Source organism: Astatotilapia calliptera, chromosome 1, assembly GCF_900246225.1.
Source record: "Astatotilapia calliptera chromosome 1, fAstCal1.2, whole genome shotgun sequence".
Taxonomy (NCBI): domain Eukaryota; kingdom Metazoa; phylum Chordata; class Actinopteri; order Cichliformes; family Cichlidae; genus Astatotilapia; species Astatotilapia calliptera.
The window spans coordinates 9,866,813-9,887,488 of NC_039302.1; the positions used below are offsets into that span (position 1 = coordinate 9,866,813).

A 20,676-nucleotide genomic window follows, 5' to 3' on the forward strand; every position below is an offset into this window, starting at 1 on the left:
AAGAATAAACAGATGTAAGCTATGCAGGTCAAATGTGAGGGCCAAATATAGTATTCGAATACATAGTATTCATATGGGCAGAGTCATGTGAGCAAAAGCAGGACAGCAACCTGCTTGCATCTACAAAAAATGGCCTGCTAACACTGATTGCAACTTGTGGTGACTAAATGGTTACCCAGATTGTGGATGTTTTAAAGTCACAACTACTTTTGATCCCAAGGTAATTGCACAGGTCGTCTGATAAGAGGCAACTTTTCTGCAAACACTTGTAGCCTGAGTTGGACTGGCTGGAATCACTCTCAGAGAGATTTTCAAAGGGTTGCCAACCACTGCTGTCTAATTTCGAAATGCAGACATGCCAACATGTCGCCAAGACTGCTGGCAATCATGGAAAATGACTCCCACCTTCTTCATAACACACTGGACAATATGAAGAGCAGTTTCAGCAACAGATTCCTTCAACCTTGCTGTCTGAGGGAACAACGCAGGAGTTTGTTCCTTCCTGCTGCTATCACTCTCTTTAGTTCATCCACTTGGGTCAGACCCACACATACTGAACCAGACTAAACATTGCTCACTGCACTCTGTCACTTTGTACTCCACAATGTATACTTGCACACCTGTACACTAATATCTTTAATATCACAGAAATATTAGTTAATAGTGTCCTTTTATATTCATGTATATAGTTATATTTATATCTCTATAAAGAGAAAATTCATTTTATGTGATTTGTTGTATGCATGCTGCTGTGACAATTCACAGTAGCATTCTTTTCTGGGATTAACAAAGTTTCTCTGATTCTGATCAGTCTGCACAACTCGAGGGGACTCGACTCAACTGCCTGTCAGTTGGTTGTTTTCTGGTTATATACCGACAGAACAGGACTGTTACTGAGCATAACCCATATGGAAAAGAGATATATAAATCTTATAAAGTTTGTATCTGTCTTGTGTGAAACTTGTATGAAAAGCATACGAGAGTGAAAACAGATATAAGATCCCTAGAAAAATTATATAAATGAAACTTGTATGTTTTGGATACTTAGTAAAATAATATATGAAAGTGGCCACTTTCCTGAGTAAATCATATAAGCCTTATATGATTCACTATATGAAGTAGGCCACATCTGATGCAAGTCTTTTATAAGTTTTTTTCTATTTCTTTTCCATATGTGAGAGCTAAACGTGGATTTCTGTCTTTGTGCCCAATAACAGATAGGTGATTTCCAAGGACCCATTCAAACAGACTTATAGTAGACTGACTCCCTCTTATGGCAACATTTGGCAGGTTTCAGTGACAAGCTCATTTTATAACTTTATACAATGTAAAAATTATTTATCCATTAACTTTCTTATTGAATAAATGTATACTGCCAATGTTTAACTGGGAATGTTTGCAATAACACTGTGTAAACAACCATGGCAGACCCAGTGGCATTTTAACCATTCTTTATTAATACTGGATGGTTGCTGTTCACAATACACGTAGAGCTGCAGCTCTCCCGCTGCCCGCTCAACACCACCACAACAACAACGCCAACCACAGGACCCAGTACAATGTTTAATTCGGCGGGGCGTAATTGCGGATGCCGTGCAGGTGCGTCCGCCTCCTCTGCACGGCACCACAGGCCACGCCCCACCACACACTGTATCATGGAGTGTATCGTGGTAATTCCCACCTGTACTATTTGGTCACTCCATATCATGATCCTCTCCTGTGTGAAACTGAAAACAATGATAACTTGGGAAAAGCACTGGAAACTGACTTTCACTGACTTCACACACTTATAAGCACTTTTCCAGTCTTGTTGCATTTCACATGTGGTAACTTCCATGATATTCATATTTATTTTGGTCAGAAAATGACATGTTATCCTGCAAATGACCCATGAAGAAAGCCTTTCTGCTTTCTTCACAGCCGTTAAAGGCCAAATTTTAGAAAAGTGTCTGCCATGTACTGCTAATTTTTGTATACTACAGCCAATCAAAATAAGAGACTTTGACTCAGAGGGTGGAATGAGGGGACCAAAATGCTGTGCTGTCCCACAAAATTGTAACATCTGGTCACCCTTATAATGCCAGTACCCGAAAGGAGTTTGCATCGTGTCAACATTTTTCCATAATAAAGAGACCCAGTGAGGCCTACTACAATATAAATGCAACCTTTATCTACCGTTTGTGTAATTCTTCAACCAAATAAACAGATTGCACTAAAATACGGGGGGGCATTGGGTATAAAATGTAACAGAATACAGGAGATCAGGCAGGTGTCTGACGCTTAGACGACTCACTGAAGTGTTGGAAAAAATAAACTGTCGAACTAATTAATTGCAGATTAATTAGAAAAACGAGTTATTTCCCCAAATAGTCACTCTAATATATTGTCACCCAAGTCCCCCTTCTTTAACGTCTCAGGTGTAATTTAATTAAGGTTAATTACTAGTTTCAAAGTTCAGAAATAAAACAGAAGTTAAATGTTACGACATTGCTCTAAAAAATAGGAATGAAGAGGAAAGTCATGCTAAACTTGTGAAAATACAGCTTACCAGATTTTCGGACCTGCCTGTTTGATCCAGAGCTAGTAACGGAGTTAGGAGGGGGAGAGGATGGAGGCGGGACTTCCGCTGCAGAGTATTGAGATTGGCTGGAAGTTCAGATTTTCGGAAGAACGTTTACAAGAGGGAAATTTTCAAATCGAGAAGAGGCGCTCGTGAGAACAGCGGAGAGGGTGTTCACAAAACAAACAATGCAAAGACCGGGGTCAGTATTATCATCGTTTACACGTCTAACAGTGAACAGGTAGCACATTATAAATGAGAGACGTATTAAAAGGACGTTAGTTTACGGTTGTTCTCTGAAAAGGGAGCTTTGAGATTATCGCCGCGTAATTAAAACCGTCTGGTAACTGCTCAACTGGCTTCCAAGCTCAGATTCAACTCCTCGGCTGTTTCTGACAGTGTTTGCTACACTTTTTTTAAACCTAAAGGGTAGCGTGACTTCGGTTTGCTTAACGTTCAAAATATAATATCGAGTAAGAAATAAAATTACGTTACCGTGGTTAGCGAGTTAGAAGCTAACTTGGCTAGCTAGTTAGCGTAATTCATAAGAAGACTCCATTCATCATACACGTCAGACCCTCACTGACAGTTTTTTTTTAACCTTCCGCCTACCTACCCCTGTCTAACTGTGTAGTTTGGCACTTTAAGCACACGTCTGTTTCTACATAATACCGCACAAGACACACACACACACGTTAAGATAGGTCGGTTATTCCGTAACTAAATAATGTGTTTGGTGTTGATGGTGTTGTACTGACACTTCCAGCAAAGGGAAGACTCCTCGGAGGCCTGGGCCAAAGAAGGCGTCCAACACAGAGAGAGATCCTGTGGGAGTAAGTGAACTTATTTACTCATTATTCATGAAACTAAAGTATAATTAATGGAGAAGCCATTACTGTCAAATCCTCTTTTTTTGTAGTTTAGTGCTTCGTGTAAACACAGACAAGACAAGGTGATCGATGTAGTTCTTTACAGCTGCCAGTGCTTGTGACAGATAATTGCTGTTTTTCAAACAAAAATGAGAAAAAGGTGACTTATTTCAACCTTTTTGAGCCCTTTGTTATGACCATGCCAGTTAACTGTTGAGATTTGTTGTCTTGCTTATCGTATTTGTTAGTAAACTGAATATTTGGATTTGTACTGTTAACTGAGCAAAATGGCAAACTGGATTGTTACTTGGACTTGAGTTAGAAAAGTTTGACACATTTTCCTAGTGTTCTGGGGTTTCAGAAACTAAACAGTTAATCATGTGACTGATTGACTTAAAATCTTCTAGTCTAAAGAATTGTTAGTTACAGTCCTGTTGAATAATTTTGTCCGTTTTAAGCTCACAGACAGACTTCAAATCCATATATGTCCGTGAATTACCCTCCATCATGGTGGAGGGCTTTGTGTGTTCCAGTGATCACAGGGGTTATGTTTTGTTTCTAGTAGGGTCTCCAGACAAATTGGTCATGCGTGGGCGCCAAACAAAGAGCTTTTATAAAAACAACATTTATTGTAGGTGTACTGCCGTATACGGCCCCTTGGATCAGAGGATGAGGAATGCTGTGTTGAGATGATCAGCAGCACCACCATTCAGCTGCATGCTCCTGATGGTCTTAAAGCTAACCGAAATGGGGAATACAAGGAGGTAAGTGTGTTTTATAAAAATGTAAAACAAGCTGGCCACTCATACTTGATTAGTATCCCCCCCCCTTTCATGAGCTCAGTTTATCGCTGTTAAACTGTGCTGAAAATCACAAAACAATACTGAACCCAGCAAATACCTGAAAGCGGCTACCAAAGAATTTTTTTGACAGCGATTTCATAAATTATAGTAACTGCTATTATTGTCTCTATTCTTCTTAATACCATTGATGTATGTTCTTGTTTGTTTACCCTTCAGACACAGTACTCCTTTAAGAAAGTATTCGGTATTAACACCACTCAGTTGGAGTTGTTTGAGGATGTTGCCAAGCCACTGGTAGAGGATCTAATTCACTGTAAAAATGGTAAGTCACTTGACATGTGTAATGTGTACTTTGAAGACTTGCCAAAAGATTACTGCTAGTTTGCCGTGCTGGTTCTCTGTGTGAGTCTCTGTGAGAGTTGCTTTACTGTGATGTTGCAATATCCTACCTACCTTCACCACAGGTCTGTTGTTTACGTATGGTGTTACTGGAAGTGGTAAGACCTTCACTATGACTGGCTCACCTGGAGAAGGTGGTCTTCTCCCCCGTTCTCTAGACATGATCTTCAACAGCATTGGACCCTTTCAGGCTAAAAGATTTGTAAGACTGAACAGTTTTGTTTTTGTTTTGTTTTTTTGCAGAGTGAGGCATTTACTGAAATTACCGAATATTTGTTTTAAACCTCTTCAGGTGTTCAAACCAGATGATAAAAATGGCATGGAGATCCAGAGTCAAGTTGATGCTCTCCTCGAGAGGCAGAAGCGAGACAGTCAGCAGGCAGTGCCCAAAACGCCATCTTCTAGGTAGCTAAGGAGTCATTTTAGTCCACTCTTCACTTTATACTTTCATGGTGGTCACGAGCACTGTTGACATTTGAGTTTAAAGTTTGCATTTCATTGTTAGGTTACTTTTTACTTTCTCTTCTTTCTTTTTTTTTTTTTTTAGGCAGAAGCCTGACCCTGAATTTGCAGATATGATCAGCCCAGATGAGGCCTGTAAATCGGAGAATGTGGATGAAGACGGTTGTTACGGTGTGTTTGTTTCCTACATTGAGATCTACAACAACTACATCTACGATCTCCTTGAAGATGCTCCGTATGACCCGATCAGACCAAAGTAAGAGATTAGAAATCAACATATGCTTTTGAAACATAACGTCTTGTTAAAAAGCTCTGTGTACAAAGCTACCCGACAGCACCCATACTTGTGGTGCACATGAAGATAGCAGTGTTGAAACTGAGAAAGTATAAAATGATACCATTTTTTTTTTTTTTTTTTTTTTTTTTTGTGCTTCGTAGGTCTTTACTGACAAATTGTACTTGTAAAAACCCTGTTTTTTGTTAGGTGGCTTGGTGGAAGCACGCCTGTGCAGAGCAATGAGTATGTGTATGTGGCCAGTAAAATTGCATTACACAGTACTGTTTTTCATAGGCATAACTTGGCTGTAGCTGATAAGTTGTTTAAGTAATCAGTGCATTCCCTTCCCATTAATCCAGTCGTCTGTTTGTAGCATAGGTGTAGCTTACTGTTTTGTTTTTTTGTTTGTCTTTGTTTTTTTTCTCCCGCCGTTGTAGTTAATTGGCTCTCTGTCAACGTAGAGGAAACAGTGTCTTTAAACATTTCAAGCTGCTTTTGTGCAAATGCTGTGTGCATGTGTCTGTACCCCTAAATGAATGTGTATGTCTTCCTAGATTGCTTTTTTTTTTTTTTTTTTTTTTTAATTTAAATTTAAATAATGGCGCTAACAATTATTTGGCATCTGGCTTTTGCTGCTTTGCTTACTATACCAACATGTAATTGCGTTACCTCACTGGTGTTTGCTTAGAAATATTTTGAATTTGTTGTAGACCACCTCAATCTAAGATTCTACGAGAAGATCAGAATCATAACATGTATGTGGCTGGCTGCACAGAGGTGGAGGTAAAATCAACAGAGGAAGCTTTTGAAGTCTTCTGGAAGGGTGAGTAGAAGTCAGAACTTGAATGTGTTGAAACATTTTAAACGGTATTGTGTCTGTTTGTTTTTTCTTATGATGGAAATCAGTAAAATATTTAAATCAAACAGTTCTTATGAGTTTGAAAAGAGTACAGATGCTGAGTAAAATGTAAAAAAACAATAAAGTAAGTGGTACTAGAAACAACCAGCTGGAGGAAGACTTTGCAACTAATTATGATATTTGGCTGCAAAAGTAAAGATGGGCTGAATATCATTATCATCAGTACCTGATATCATCAAAAGATTCAGAATCTCTGTGCGCAGGGTATAGGGCCGAAAATCAGTATTGGATGACCATGACTTCTGGGCCGCTACAAGGCACTGGATTTAAAATGGGCATTATTATGTGGTTAAAATCCCTGCAGAGGCTCAGAACAACTTTTCACTGCCATCTACAGATCCAGTTTAAAGCCCTATCATGCAAAGAAGCAGCCATATTTGAACATAATCCAGAAATGCTGTCATCTTTTTTTTTGGGCGGGCCAAAGCTAATTAAAAGAATGGAATGAGGCAAAGTGGAAAACTCATCAGATAAATTGAAATCTGAATTTTTTTTTTTTGTAAAATATAAGCTTTAAAAGAGTTTCTATATTGCATGTAAATGGAGAGCAGTGACTTAGATTTTACAATGTTTGTGCCATGCTGGGATTGCTGATGTACAGCAGAACAATTTTGAGCTTCCTGCAGACATCCTCCTGACTACCAGCAATGCAAATTTGTCCTCTGTAGAGGACCTTTCTAAACCTGAATATCTCCCATCCACTGCATAATACAGAATTACCTCCTTTTGGAATCTACAGAGGGCATTTAGGGTTTTCCAATGATAACAAATGTAAAGGGGTGGGCCTTTGGGAACTTTAGTTTTTTAATCAAGGAACATGGCGGCCATCGCTGCAAGCACATTTTATGGGGAGAACAAAAGTAAGTGCATAAAACTTTTCATTGAGCAATTTTTGGCTATAAATGTTAGCATATTTTAGATGAGGCTCTTAATAACACATTAAAACATAGTATGCTTAATTCTAACCTTTTTAGTATAGTATTGAAGTGTTTAAAAAATGTCCTCCGTAGTGGACATTTGTAGTCATTTCTTCCATTTTGTTCTGTTTGTTTTTTTTTTGTTTGTTTGTTTTTTTTGTTTGTTTGTTTTTAAATGACCAGAAAATGAGTCCTTTTTAGAAGCAGAAATAAATTTATTGCAGTTTGTTGAGGGAAACTCAGATCTTGAGTTGTCTGACGAAGAAGATCATAGGGAATAAGCCCTTCAAGCAGAAAGAAAGGGGAGCATCAGAGACGGTACTCAGACGAAGTCCTCCTGAACTTGCAGTTCTGTACTTTCTTGATCTGGCAATCACCAACTCATGGCTTCAGTATAGCAGTGACTTGCAGGTTTGGGTGAAAAAACCACTAAAATTCCCTGACTTCAAACTGCTCCTTGGTGAAGAGTTGAAGCAAATGTTTGCCATAAAAGTTCAGTTTTACATGCTTGGCCTTCCTATGTCCTCTGCAGTGGACATGTGATATCTAAAAAAGAAAAACCTTTTTTTCCCCCAAAAAATTATTTCTGTCTTTCTGATTACCTTACAAACATTGGGGGATTAAAAAAAAAAAAAAAAATTTGATTGGACAACTTTTTTTTCCCCCCCTGGTAGTCAGGAGGATATGGCAGCATTTATAATAAGTGATAAATCAAATTAATGCAAATAAATGGAAATTGTAGTAAATTAAAGTTGTTACTGCTGGTTTTTGAGCTCACAGATTGTGTTAATGATCTCCTCTCTGTCCAGGTCAAAAGAAAAGGAGGATAGCCAACACTCAGCTCAACCGTGAATCCAGCCGCTCCCACAGTGTCTTCACAATAAAACTGGCCCAGGCACCGCTAGATGCTGATGGGGACCACATACTACAGGTGACGCGCAGCCCTTATTTAAACATGTTTACATATGTCAGTGATATCGGTATCTTCAATTATACCTTTTTATTCAAAGAAAGACCGATGTTTTTGTTTTTTATAATGCTTGGTGATGCTGACACAATGTCACTGAACAACAGGACAAAAACCAGGTGAATGTGAGCCAGCTGTGTCTGGTTGACCTGGCCGGCAGTGAGCGCACTAACAGGACCAGAGCAGAGGGAAGCCGTCTCCGTGAAGCGGGTTTGTCTGTTGTTTGTGTTTTTGTTTTTGTTTTTTGTTGTTGTTTTTTTCAGCTTTTCTAATGTTAACCACATTCTGAAAGTTTCTTTATGTAGAAATCACTTTTCTTAGGAGACCAAGCATTTTTAGTGATGTCTCATTTGCAGGAAATATTAACCAGTCCCTGATGACGCTGCGCACATGTATTGAAGTCCTGCGTGAAAATCAGATGTGTGGAACTAATAAGGTTCGTGTTTTATCATTTTCCCACCTCCTTGATCTCTGTTTTTAACATTTGTTGTTGTTTGTTTTTTTTGTTTTTTGTTTTTCATTCATTGCAGTTTCAGAGCTGTTGTTTTCTTTCAGATGGTGCCATACAGAGACTCCAAAGTTACCCATCTATTTAAAAACTACTTTGATGGGGAGGGAAAAGTCAGGATGATTGTTTGTGTCAACCCAAATGCTGATGACTATGAAGAAACTGTGGTAAGACATTTTCTTTTCGTGTGGTAGAATGGCCTGCATGAGCAAACTTTTCTTTTGCAGCCTTGCTGGATGCTTTATGAAATAATGTGTGTACTTTATTGATCCCCGTGGGGAAATTCCTCTCTGCATTTAAACCATTCACTCAGTAAAGCAGTGGGCAGCCATTGGGCACCCGGGGAGCAGTGTGTAGGGACGGTACCTTGCTCAGGGGTACCTCAGGGTAGCCGTTCAGTGGATTCGAACCCCCGACCTTCCGATCATGGGGCCACCACTCCACCTACTGAGCTGTCCCTGCCAAGTAGACTATTTCTAAAGAGTCCTCCATATTGTGTGTTGCAGTTGGTGATGCGCTTTGCAGAAATGACCCAAGAGGTAGAAGTGGCACGGCCGGTTGACCGTCCAATATGTGGCCTTGCTCCTGGACGCAGGCACAGAAACCAGGCTTTCAGAGACGAGCTCTCACGTCGTCTGGAAGAACGAGGAGGGCCCAGCAATGCTGGTAGATCACCTTCAAGTCTCTGCTGCTTGCTCATTGTGCTGTTATTATGCTGCATTCATACATTTAAACTTAAAGCAATCGGAGATGTTTTATTTTTTGTATGTTACTCAGTTTAAACAATCTTTACCATATCTGATTCTCATAGTAGATGACAGAGTTCTGATGACTCAGCTTATAGAAAGCCTTCCAGATTTACCTACTTGCGAGCTGGTCGACCCAGCTGATGACCAGACGCTGCCCCGCATGATTGAGGTCCTGGAAAGGAGGCATCAAATCCGACAGATGATGACAGAACAATTCAATAAAACTGGTACAGGCCATTTGTCTCCATCACGCAAAGTTTGGAATTCCAGGATTAGGCTGTTAGAGCAGATTTATTCGGTACAGCAGTGATGCATCAGTCTGAGTGTTTTCAGTATCTAAATCTTTTTTCTGTAATATGGATTGTGTTTTTGTTTTCACAAACAAGTAACATTTCTATTTAAAAATAAATATAAATCTACATCTGTTAATATCCGTGTGCTTCTTCCTACAGCTAATACAGTGAAATCCATGCTGCAGCAGTTTGACAGCCAGCTCAGTGCAAAGGATTACTTCCTTCACGATCAACAGAGCAAACTGAATGAAAAAGACAAAGTCATTCTCAGTCAGAAGACGGAGATAGAACGACTGGAGAAAAAGTCCAAAACGTTGGAGTATAAGGTGCTGTCTTCTTTCTACAACTGACACAAAACACATGTTCTTGGAAATGTGCATTCAGTTAATTTTCTTTTAAATAATGGCCTGCATTTAACTGTTTGTGTACGCTGCTCGTCTTCAGATCGATATCCTGCAGAAGACGACGGACATGTACGAGCAGGACAAACGTGCACTTCAGCAGGAGCTGCAGACCCGGGAGCACAGGCTACAGAGCGAGCTGTCAGAGAGGAAGCGCATGGAGCAGCGCATGCAGGGCGCGGTGACGGACACCAGACTCAAGTGGGAGAAGGAGTGTGTAAGTGGAGTTGTTCACTGTTTTGAGCCATTAGGATATCAGGTATTGTAAATTATTTTTCTGCAATCAAACGTTAATTTGCACAATTATAAGTTATATTTTACAATTGCATTTCAAATATGCATTGAGAGCCCTACTGTTTGGAAACATTTGTATGGGTACACACGGAGATTAACCCACATAATCTACCAAAACATGAACAGTGCAATGTAATTATACTAAACTCCACTTTGTAATGTCCCTCAGATCGTTCATGTAAGTTTGTAATTCCAATTGTTAGATATGACACGATCAAATAAGACTTTAAATATTTTCTTGTCCATGGTTTCTGATTAGGAGAGACGGGTGAACGCAAAGCAGCTGGAGATGCAGAACAAGCTGTGGGTAAAGGATGAGAAGCTGAAGCAGCTGAAGGCCATAGTGACGGAGAGCAGCAGCGGTGGCAGCGCTCCCACTGAGCGTCCAGAGAAGCCCGAGAGGCCCTCAAGGGAGAGAGATCGAAACATCCAACAGAAGAGGTCTCCCTCTCCATCACCACTTCCTGTGAGTTATTTGCTGATGCTGCATGTTTCGCCAATGTGCACCTAATCATTCTGTCAACCCGATTGAATCAGCATGTTTCTAATCATTGTGAAAATCATGAGCAGGAATCCTGACATGTATACGCTTACTGGTTACATCACTTTGTTTTCTACTTTGTCTGTTGCTCTGTTGTGAATTTGTGTTAATCTGGAGCACCTAACATCCACAATACCTCATCCCTTTCAGGATTTCAGCCAAACTCCTTCCCACCAAAATAAAGCCAGAGTTAGGGTGTTTCAGGACCGCACCTCCACACCATCCTCCTCTGACTATTCTTCAGTAGCCTCCAGCATCTCTAGGTGGGAGCAGAGGTTCCCTGTAGATTCAGGCAGCCAGAATAGGTTCACCGGGACTCCCCAATGCAGGAGCCGGACTCCGGCCACATGCCACAGCACCAGCAGTGTTGGTCACAGGAGAGGCCAGCGCAGGGCCCCAGGCACTGAGGTCCCTGCCACCACTCTTGTCTATGGACTAGACCTAGAGGCAGGCACAAGGGTCAGTGTGTGCTAGAACCTAGATGTTCATCTCTGTGAGCCTGTAGTTTAAGCTTCGCCTTGGTGTAGAACTGCATCTGTGATTCCAACAGCTGTCGCCTTGTTTAGAAATACATTGAGTAGCAGCATCAGTGTAGACTGGTGTGTCTCCTGTCCTCGCTCTTAGGCAGACTGATCTGTCATGCTTGGAAATCTTCTTGGCTTGCATCTTAAGGCTCATGAGTATTTACATCATGTTTGTAGATCTTTCTTTTTCTGGATGCAAACTGCTCTCTAGAAATGCTTTTTTTTTTTTTTTTTTTTTTTTTTGTACTCCAGTAGCAAAATGGCATAAACATGGTATTGAAATGAACAGAAACATCTTTGTTCAAAAAAACCCCCAAAAAACACTGAGTATTAATAGTCTAGGGTCTAGGCCGTTGACAACGGTCCTCCGGAGTTCTCGGTCCTGAGCCTTATAGCAGCACCAGTGTTGCTAATTTTCAAATTAATGCTGAAATTTGCTCAATAAAACTGGATGATAATAAGTCGGCCAACGTGGGTGGGGAAAAGATTGGCTTTTGTAATGGGTGTCTGCATTACAAGATATGCTACCTTTGTGCTTCTTTGCATGCATTGTCATTAATTTCTTAATTCTTTAGAGTGCTAGCACTTAATCGAAGGGAATTTTCACACCTATAGTTTGTTTACTCTGGTCTGAATCAGTTAATGACTTTGTAACTTTAAGCTTTCCCCTTTTGATTTGGTTCGCAAGTGGACTTCAAGCAAACCAAAATGCATCACTACAGACCACGCGAGAACGTTCAGTCTGCTAATTGGCCAGATGTGTCTGGGGCGGGAGCAACAAAAGTAGATGCAGGAAGTTGCTGGGTTTTGAACTCTTGGAGAACACAGAATTTGCATTCATTTCACAGCTAGTTGCTGACCCGTACAGATCTTTACACATCTCTATGGGCGATCGTGGCTCAAGAGTTGGGAGTTCGCCTTGTAATCGGAAGGTTGCCGGTTCGAGCCCCAGCTTGGACAGTCTCGGTCGTTGTGTCCTTGGGCAAGACACTTCACCTGTTGCCTACTGGTGGTGGTCAGAGGGCCCGGTGGCGCCAGTGTCCGGCAGCCTCGCCTCTGTCAGTGCGCCCCAGGGTGGCTGTGGCTACAATGTAGCTTGCCATCACCAGTGTGTGAATGGGTGGATGACTGGATATGTAAAGCGCTTTGGGGTCCTTAGGGACTAGTAAAGCGCTATATAAATACAGGCCATTTACCAGGCCATTTAGTACCCTGCCACATTCCAGAATACAAAACACACATGGCTTTTTTTTTTCCTTGTAAGAAGCTCAAACATGTAAGATGCACCTGCTAGTTTGTTTGGATTGAGGTCGGGTCACATTCAAACCATGAAGAAACCCCTTAGTTCATCTGCATTGGTCTGCACCTGAGTGTGATTACTGTGTTCACACCTGCACAAGTGAACCACACCTGCACAAGTGAACCGCACCAAGGGGGAAACGAACCAGAGTTCAATATAAACTGACAAAACACTGCAGGTGTGAAAACACCCTTTGACAATGTGTATTGCTGGAAGACAGTTAAACTTTTAAATAAACTATTAAACTTTGATTAGAAATTTCCAGAAATAAAGTCTATAATGCATCAACTTCCTGTGACTTCCAGTAATACATTTATTTTCCTAACAAGCTAACACCTTCTAGCGTTTCACCTTCCCTACTAACCTCGACATAGTTTGATTGGAGTCACATGTGAATAACTTCCTGGTTTGTCTTTCTCACATTGGGATCACCAGAAGGCTCTTCCAGTTCATCCAAAACACAGGCGTTCACACTCTGCCGGTGGGGAGAAATGGGTAGACCACAAACCACCTTCTAATTTGGAGTTAGACACTGTCATGCAGCCAATCATACCCAATGCAATCAAGGTGTCCACCCCAAGCGAGAAGGCTCTGTCTAAATGCCACAAGTATGTGCTTAGACATCAAGAGCTTGCCTCTGACGGGGAGATCGAAACCAAACTGATTAAGGTAAAATCAAAAAATGTGACTAATTTTTGGTGTTTGATTTTGATCATTTTAGATGTTGCATGAATTTCACTTGATTACAGTGTTTTAGTGGGACGCTCCTTCCTGTTTACTTACAGATTTAATTCTGATAACACTTTCTTCCTCCTCTTTCCTTTTTTTTTTTTTCTTCTTCTTTTTTTTTTTTTTTTGTTCTTGTTGTTTAAACCTCACCAGGGTGATGTGTTTAAGACCAGAAGTGGCGGACAAGCTGTGCAATTTACAGACATTGAGACGCTCAAACAAGTGTGCCCGTTAGCACCAAGGTACAGTATTATGTACAGAAATGTGATATATTTCTGTGTGCACAGAGAAATATGACTATAATACCGGTACCAAAACATAGCACTTATTAATGCTAATCAAATACAAGTTATTAAATGTTCCCAAATAGAGACTGGGAAAGGTTTGAATCCTTACTTTATAAGAGAACTGACTTAAAAACAACGCTCTTTGTTTCAGTCGCAAAAGGCGATCAGGATCTGCAGAAGGACCAGCTGAAGGGGAGGACATAGAAAACAGGGTAAGCTCTTAAAAAGCGTAAATACAACCACGAGCAAAACTTTACCTATGCTTTCTAATCCCTGTTCAAACTTTCCCTCCCTAGGCTCCAGCGGCTAGCACAAATTCATCCCATGGGTATCAAAAGTAAGCACAAAGCATGTGTTTGTTTTATGTACTTTAGATTTTGGTTTTCAGTTCAAACTAAACTCTGTTCTTGGTTGTCTTTGTTTTCTTTCTTCCAGACGCAGAAAGCCTTAAATTGCCCTCAAAATTTTCATCTTGCTTTTAACATACAAGAATGGGTAATTGTGAGGAAATTGAAGGGAAACTATGCATCTTTTGGATACCAAGTTGGGTCTTTTGTTTTTTTTGTTTTTTAATTCTATCAAATCATATTAGGAATTATTCTGGTGGAATTATCATTTTTTCAGAACAAGAGCAATATTTAAGTTGTAATTGCTGTATTTGTGTTACTTTTTGAATTCTGGAAATATTTCTCCTTAAAAACATGAACAAACTTATAAACACTCTATAAATGGAACTTTTTATGCTTTTGAATGCTTTGTACTATCCAAAGACGACCACATGCCTCTATAGACCGTTGTGCTTCTTTTTTTTTTTTTTTTTTTTTTTTCTCCTATGTCATTGTTTTTCTTTTCAAAGGTCATTGATTGATCGAATGCCAGACTAAGCATAATGCTGATTATTAAAAAAACAAATTTTAGAATATACTGTGTAGAATTGAAACTGTAAATATTACACTATTATGTAGGTTTTGAACTCGATCCCTGGCCTCCATGTAAATAGGTGTCATGCAACTTTTTACTTTGGCTTATTGAAACATCTCCTAAGACATGTAGCACACTGCTCTTTCTGGTGGCATTAAATTTATTCAAACACCAACATCAAGCCTCATTATGATTTTTTTATTTATTTATTTATTTTTTTTAATTTTTGGTCCTCAATCACCAAAGAGCGAATGGATTAAACTGACTTTGGTCTTAACCTTTCTAGTCCTGGGATTGACTTCACTTGCCTCCCAAACTCTCTTAGTTCATCATGGCAAAGATAAAACAAGGTGCTGGAAACATTCCTCAGAGGTTTTGGTCCATCTTGACATGACATCATCGCACAGTTGTTGCAGATTTGTCAGTTGATGTGAATGTGGGTACACTGTGGTCATACTGATGGACGCGGTCAACAACAATACTCATGTTACTCAGGCTGTGGTGTTTAAAAGCCTGTGCACGTTGTTGCCTCAGTTTCCTTTTCTTGGGGTTAGAGTCTTCTGGTAGCCCATCTGCTAAAGTTTGATGTGTTATCCATCCAGAGATGCTCCTCTGCATGACTTGCTTGTAACGAATGCTTGAGTATTTGCCTTCTAATCAGCTTGAAGCAGTCTGCCCATTCTCTGTAAAGCCTAGAGAGGATTGTCAACAGCTTTTGAAAAACACAGACAAGCCCATCTGGCACCAACAATCATGTCAAAGTCACTTAAATCCCCTTTATTCCCCCGTACAGTGCTCCGTTTAAACTTGAGTTAGCCTGTGTGTTTAAATGCTTTGAGTTACTGCCATTAGCTGATTGCATTAATGAGCAGCTAAACCTATTGAAGTGGCCAGTGAGCATAGTTCATTGTTGTATTTAGTATTTTTGTTTAATGTGATTAAATTAACAAGAAAAATAATAGTAATGGCTACAGGTTAGTGTGAATGAAGAAGTTACTGAGAATGATCCTTTTGATTATTCTTAAAGGTGGGGGACTAACTGTTATTAACTTGTGTAAAGAGAGATTGCATAAGCTAAAACTCAAACATATATTTCCCTGACAGCTTCTCAGCTTGAGTTCAAGACTTCCTTTTAGACTCGGCACACAGATTGCCTTGCTGACAAGTAGACACTTTATGCTTGTTTGTGCAACATTTTTGGCCTGTCAGCAGGTGAAAAATGTCAAACCAAACTACCAGCTAGACGTACACACTAGCAGCCCTGTCCTCACCTCTGAGAGGAAAAAATCCCGTGGACTGAGGCTCTGCTTGCATTTTGGGATGTATAAAATTCCATCAATATTTATTAACTGCGTTGGCAAAGTCGGTGCAACCGGAGTATAACTGAATTTTCAGATGACAGATTAGGTTATGAGAGCAGCGTGTCATTGATTGCAAAATGTTAAAGCTTGACATCTTTATGGAGCACAGTTGATTCTTTTCCTCCTTATTAATCATTTTATTTTCTTATACTGCTGTTTAAAAGGCTTCTTTCATTTCACTGCACTGAATGCTTACTTAACTGTAGTTTACAGTCTGAACAGCAGATGGAACTAAACCGCTTTAGAAGGCACAGCCAGTATTTCTAATTGCAGATCAGTGAGGAGTGTGTGCTTCTGATATGCTTGAGTTGTGGGTTTCATTCTCCTTTAGGCTAAATCTGATCTGCTATTATTGCCTTAAAATGTTCATCTGGCCTTTATGATCCATTTTCCTTTCTGCACGTTACTCGCTTGACCTGAAATGACCCGGGAGTGAAACGAGTGTGACAGTCATCCATTTATGGAGGTTTAATGCTGCCTGCTCGTTCACCGCCGCTGACATTAGACAGCTTGTGCCTCCCATGATGCCCTGCTGCCTCAGCGGTATCATTTCACAGTGAATGCCTGGACAACCAGGATGATGAGGTCACTGATTTGATGAACTACTTTTCTGCCTGGATGATGAGCTGTCATTAGATTGAAATTGCCTTATTTTCACTTCACAGGAAATGAAGCTGAAAAGTATGTGTGGTGACGGCTAATGTGCACTTGGCAAATTGACTATGGAGGGCAATTTGGTTACTAAAACTTGCTGATGGAATATGAGCCTTTTTGGGGGGTTTCTTTGTTGTTGTTTTTTGTTTAACACAAAACACGACGTTACAAACAGTGGCTGCTCAACTAAACATGATTTTGTTCCCTTTCATCAGGAGGCTCTTGATATAGGATTTTAAATTTTCTGGCTACTGATAGTTAGTGTTTCTAACAACATTTGATGTGTAAAAATAAATTGGTGAACAGGAAACTCAAGTGAGTGTATAGAAGTGTGCAAAAGGCTTTAGCCACCCTTCAGTTCTTTATATTTTGCCAGGAAAATGGGGAATAGGTGCAGCGATTTATTGAATTAAACATGCATTCAAATACAGTAAATAAGGCAAAAACAGAGATTGTATAATGTTATCAAAGCTCTCTTAGGCAAGCGATCTTGTCATTTCTTCAAGGAGTATTCAGGAATAGTTCTCCAGGCTTCTTTAAGGACATTCAAAGCTCTTCTCTTGACTGACTTTAGTTTTGTTGTCTGTTCAGTGTCTCTCTTGACCTTCTTCATACATATGAACAAAGATTTCAACCAAAACTTTAAATTTGATTCCACTGATTTTCAGTTTAGTTGTTGAGTAATTTGGGAAATCTCTGCCTTTTTTCCTGTTTCCCTTTCTAAAGAATGGCTTCTTGAAAGCCACCCTTCCACTGAGACAGTTTCTGATGACCTTCAGTGAACAGCAAATGGATGAACTGAAGGGGCACATGCATCTCTTAGATCCTGTGTGAGGTCTTTACTGCTTTCCCCCCTCCTGTTTCTTCAGGACAGGACTTCCAGACCCTATTCTGCTGCTGTAGATAGTTTTTTAAGGCCTGTCATGTCTTTTTTTTGTCCTCCACTTTTTCAGTTCTCTAAAATTTTAAAGGACAAACTGCACACCATGCTAAGATATGGCATGTTTTCAGCTAATAGCTCTTTGGGAAACACCTTGTTGGTGAAAGAATTCATTTTTATGTCAAACTTTGTTATATTTGGCATTTGTCATAGGGACACAGGCTAATTTTTTTTTTCTCTTATGTTGTCTGCAGTGACAACACAGATTTAACTCTTGAGTTAGGCACATTTTTTAAGATTGAATAATTGATTTGTGTTAAGTGGCTTAACAAACAGACATAAAATAAAAACGAACCTGAAAATGGTCTGGTGCAGTTACTGGAGTGAAAAAGCAGCCAGTGTCCCAAGAAAACCTTCGAAAGACCTCCAGAAAGTCTGGAGAACAGTTGCTCTCCAGCTTGGAAATATAAAGAGATGACATCTTTTAACAGAGCTTTTAGCATTATACATAATTTGCACATCATAGTATAGGCTCCAGCACTTGTAACTTATATCAAATAATTATGATTAATACATCAAAAATAAATGCTTTGTTTTAATATGTGAATCCCCAGGTGACTTTGCACTGTACTGACTTGATAATACTATGTGGCCTGACAGTATTATGGCTACTTACATACAGCTTTACCTGTGTAAGGAAAACTTATGACAGGACTAAACTATTGTTTTTTTCTAATTGGTCCTTAGTTATTTGATCCTGTGGTGATTTCTGTTGCCCACAGGATGTCCATCCTGCCTTGTGGACTGGTTTTCCCCCAGTCTCAACCTCTTTCCACGCTTGCATCTAAAAACATTGACATTTCCTTTCCTGGTTGTTTAACTAGTCAGCCTTTGAGCAGTGTGGGAGCAAATACCATATGACAGGACTGCTTTATGGCTTCCTTAAGTCAAACACCTGCTAATGGCTGCTTAAATACAGCTCCTCTTATCCGTTGTGGACTTTGTGTTTGCTTTGGTTCATTGTATTAGACTGGTCACCTTTTTGTGCACTGCCGTGTGAAAGCGAGAGATTACAAACCATGTATTTGATGTTGGAGGCTTTTATTTTCTGGGTAATTTTCTTTCCAGTGTAGCACAAATATGATGTAGATACACAGCGGCTGGTGGGTTTTGTTGGCCTGTGTACACACACAAAGACGTGATGTTCAAGTAAACAGAAGGCTGGAAAAACAAACACGCTGTTCAGTAAAGACTGTAGCGTGACAGACTAAATATACAGTAAGCCATAAAGTTCAAACGCTGACTTGGCTTATGTGAGTGATATTTGGTAATTGATACGTGTAGACTTTCTGTTAGACCCGTGGTAATAACTGCAGCTTGCTCACTTTAATGACTTTAATGTGCTTGTGCGTCTAACTGTAGGTCAGGTCACTGTAGGAAATCTTTTTAGATATGTTTTTGTTTATAGTGCAAGACAACAAGACCTGTGACCTGATCTGAAATCAGTGGTGATTCAAGCCCAACAGCCATTTTTCAATGTGTTCTTTAGGTGATGTGTAATAGTTTTCTTCATAGAATACCTGGGATCATTTAAGACTGCTGTTATTTTTATGGTCACTACTTTGTTTAAATTTAACATTTACTTAAAAATGACACTTTGTGCTGTTTGCATTGTCTTATGAATCTTGATTTTAATTTTTTTTATTCAAGACTGTAAAATGTGTTTGTGTTTTATTTTTTCTTGCCTCTCTGAACTTCCTTGCCTTTTAATATTTGCAACCCTATTAGTTGTTCAAATAATCTTTTTTTCTTCCCCCAAAGGGAGGAAGTATGTATTTGGTTCCATCTGTCTGTTTGTTCGCAGTCTAGCATCCACAGTTTTCAAGACATCATTTTCAAATTTTGTGTGATGATCGATACCAGTGACAACTTGAGTGGATTTAATTTTGATGAAAATCGTGTCAAGGATCAATCAGTAAAACCTTTATATTACCCACAATTTTCTATGGGTTGTCTTCATACTTCACAACAATAATTGAGGCAAATGATTACCTAGGTTGGTTAAGCAATTGACCTTTTGACCTTTACTTTCATTGTTAGCGGGGTTAAAATTGATTTTTAAATAACATCGATGTTTTTGCATAGTCTTTGCCCTTTGGGGGGAGTTATGTTCTCTGAGTGTTCTTATTTCTGTCTCGATTGACTCATTTTTGGAGCCAACCTCAACTAGCTATTGGAGGAACTGTTGTTTGTTTTGTTTTGTTTTGTTTTTGTCCTCCCCAGGTGGGAACCTCCAGGACTTGAAGAGAATTCCTGGCAATGAGAAGGTGAGAAAGCAGATAACTTAGCAGAGGAATCTGTTCATGAATGAGACAGAGATACTGAAAAAAGTCCATATTATGGCACGAAATGATTAACCTCCTAAGACCCGAACTCTTCCATGGTGTGTGTTTTTAATTTCTCTTTGATGAATGACCTGATGAATGTAAAAACAAAGTATTACCAGATTACCAGGAAAGAAGCACTGGCTCCGGTAAGAAAGAACAAGTCATCATTAGTAGTTTGAGAATAGGACTCGCTAATTTAAATAGCACACATTTTTTTATTATGAGGAAACATCTGACTGGTTGTGGTTGTTATAATTGGTGTCATGAAAGAGAGTCAGAGGAGCATGCATTGATATCATAAAGAGGGGGTACAAAGAAACAAGGGGAAAGAGAAGTGCCAGCATACAAATATTAAGGGTAGGGAATACATGCATACATTAGCGATATGTGTCTGTGAGAACTCAGCAGTGGGAGGAATGGTAGTGAAAACAGTGGGACTGTTGTAAAGAATACAGTTCATTTGGACTGCAGATTAAACTATGACTGGATAATGTGACAGGAGGCAGTTATGCAACACGTACAGATGTATTTAAAGCCCTGAAAATAAGAAGAAGGCTGCAGTGTCTAAATGTTCAACTAAAATCATCTACCTGATGTCTACCTTGGTCAATTCCATCTGGTTTGGTGTCAAGTACAGACTACCCAACAAGTTTTTACCTCAGTTGTGGTGGGAG

At 39.7% G+C, this 20,676-nt stretch overlaps 1 protein-coding gene across 6 annotated transcripts; it reads left to right on the forward strand.

Moving 5' to 3' along the window:
- The first annotated feature begins 2,666 nt into the window (after positions 1-2,666).
- Positions 2,667-14,897, forward strand: LOC113019271 (kinesin-like protein KIF23). 6 transcript variants are annotated; one of them, XM_026162863.1, is made up of 23 exons: positions 2,705-2,762; positions 3,327-3,393; positions 4,065-4,193; positions 4,449-4,554; positions 4,697-4,833; positions 4,924-5,036; positions 5,179-5,349; positions 6,081-6,193; positions 8,016-8,137; positions 8,281-8,383; positions 8,530-8,609; positions 8,729-8,848; positions 9,188-9,347; positions 9,493-9,657; positions 9,883-10,049; positions 10,168-10,341; positions 10,678-10,884; positions 11,110-11,418; positions 13,219-13,452; positions 13,666-13,754; positions 13,951-14,011; positions 14,096-14,136; positions 14,235-14,897. In XM_026162863.1, exons 1-23 carry the CDS (start codon positions 2,749-2,751, stop codon positions 14,248-14,250), a joined length of 2,898 nt encoding a protein of 965 aa, XP_026018648.1. In that variant the 5' UTR covers positions 2,705-2,748; the 3' UTR covers positions 14,251-14,897. The 6 variants fall into 6 exon arrangements, with proteins under 6 accessions (XP_026018691.1, XP_026018648.1, XP_026018657.1 ...); XM_026162872.1 differs by having other exon boundaries at positions 13,222-13,452; XM_026162880.1 differs by having other exon boundaries at positions 9,496-9,657.
- The last annotated feature ends 5,779 nt before the right edge of the window (positions 14,898-20,676 follow it).

Coding starts and splice junctions, on each gene's coding strand:
- LOC113019271 (XM_026162863.1), top strand. Junction 5,350..6,080: donor TATGACCCGATCAGACCAAA/GTAAGAGATTAG, acceptor AATTTGTTGTAG/ACCACCTCAATCTAAGATTC. Junction 6,194..8,015: donor TTTTGAAGTCTTCTGGAAGG/GTGAGTAGAAGT, acceptor CTCTCTGTCCAG/GTCAAAAGAAAAGGAGGATA.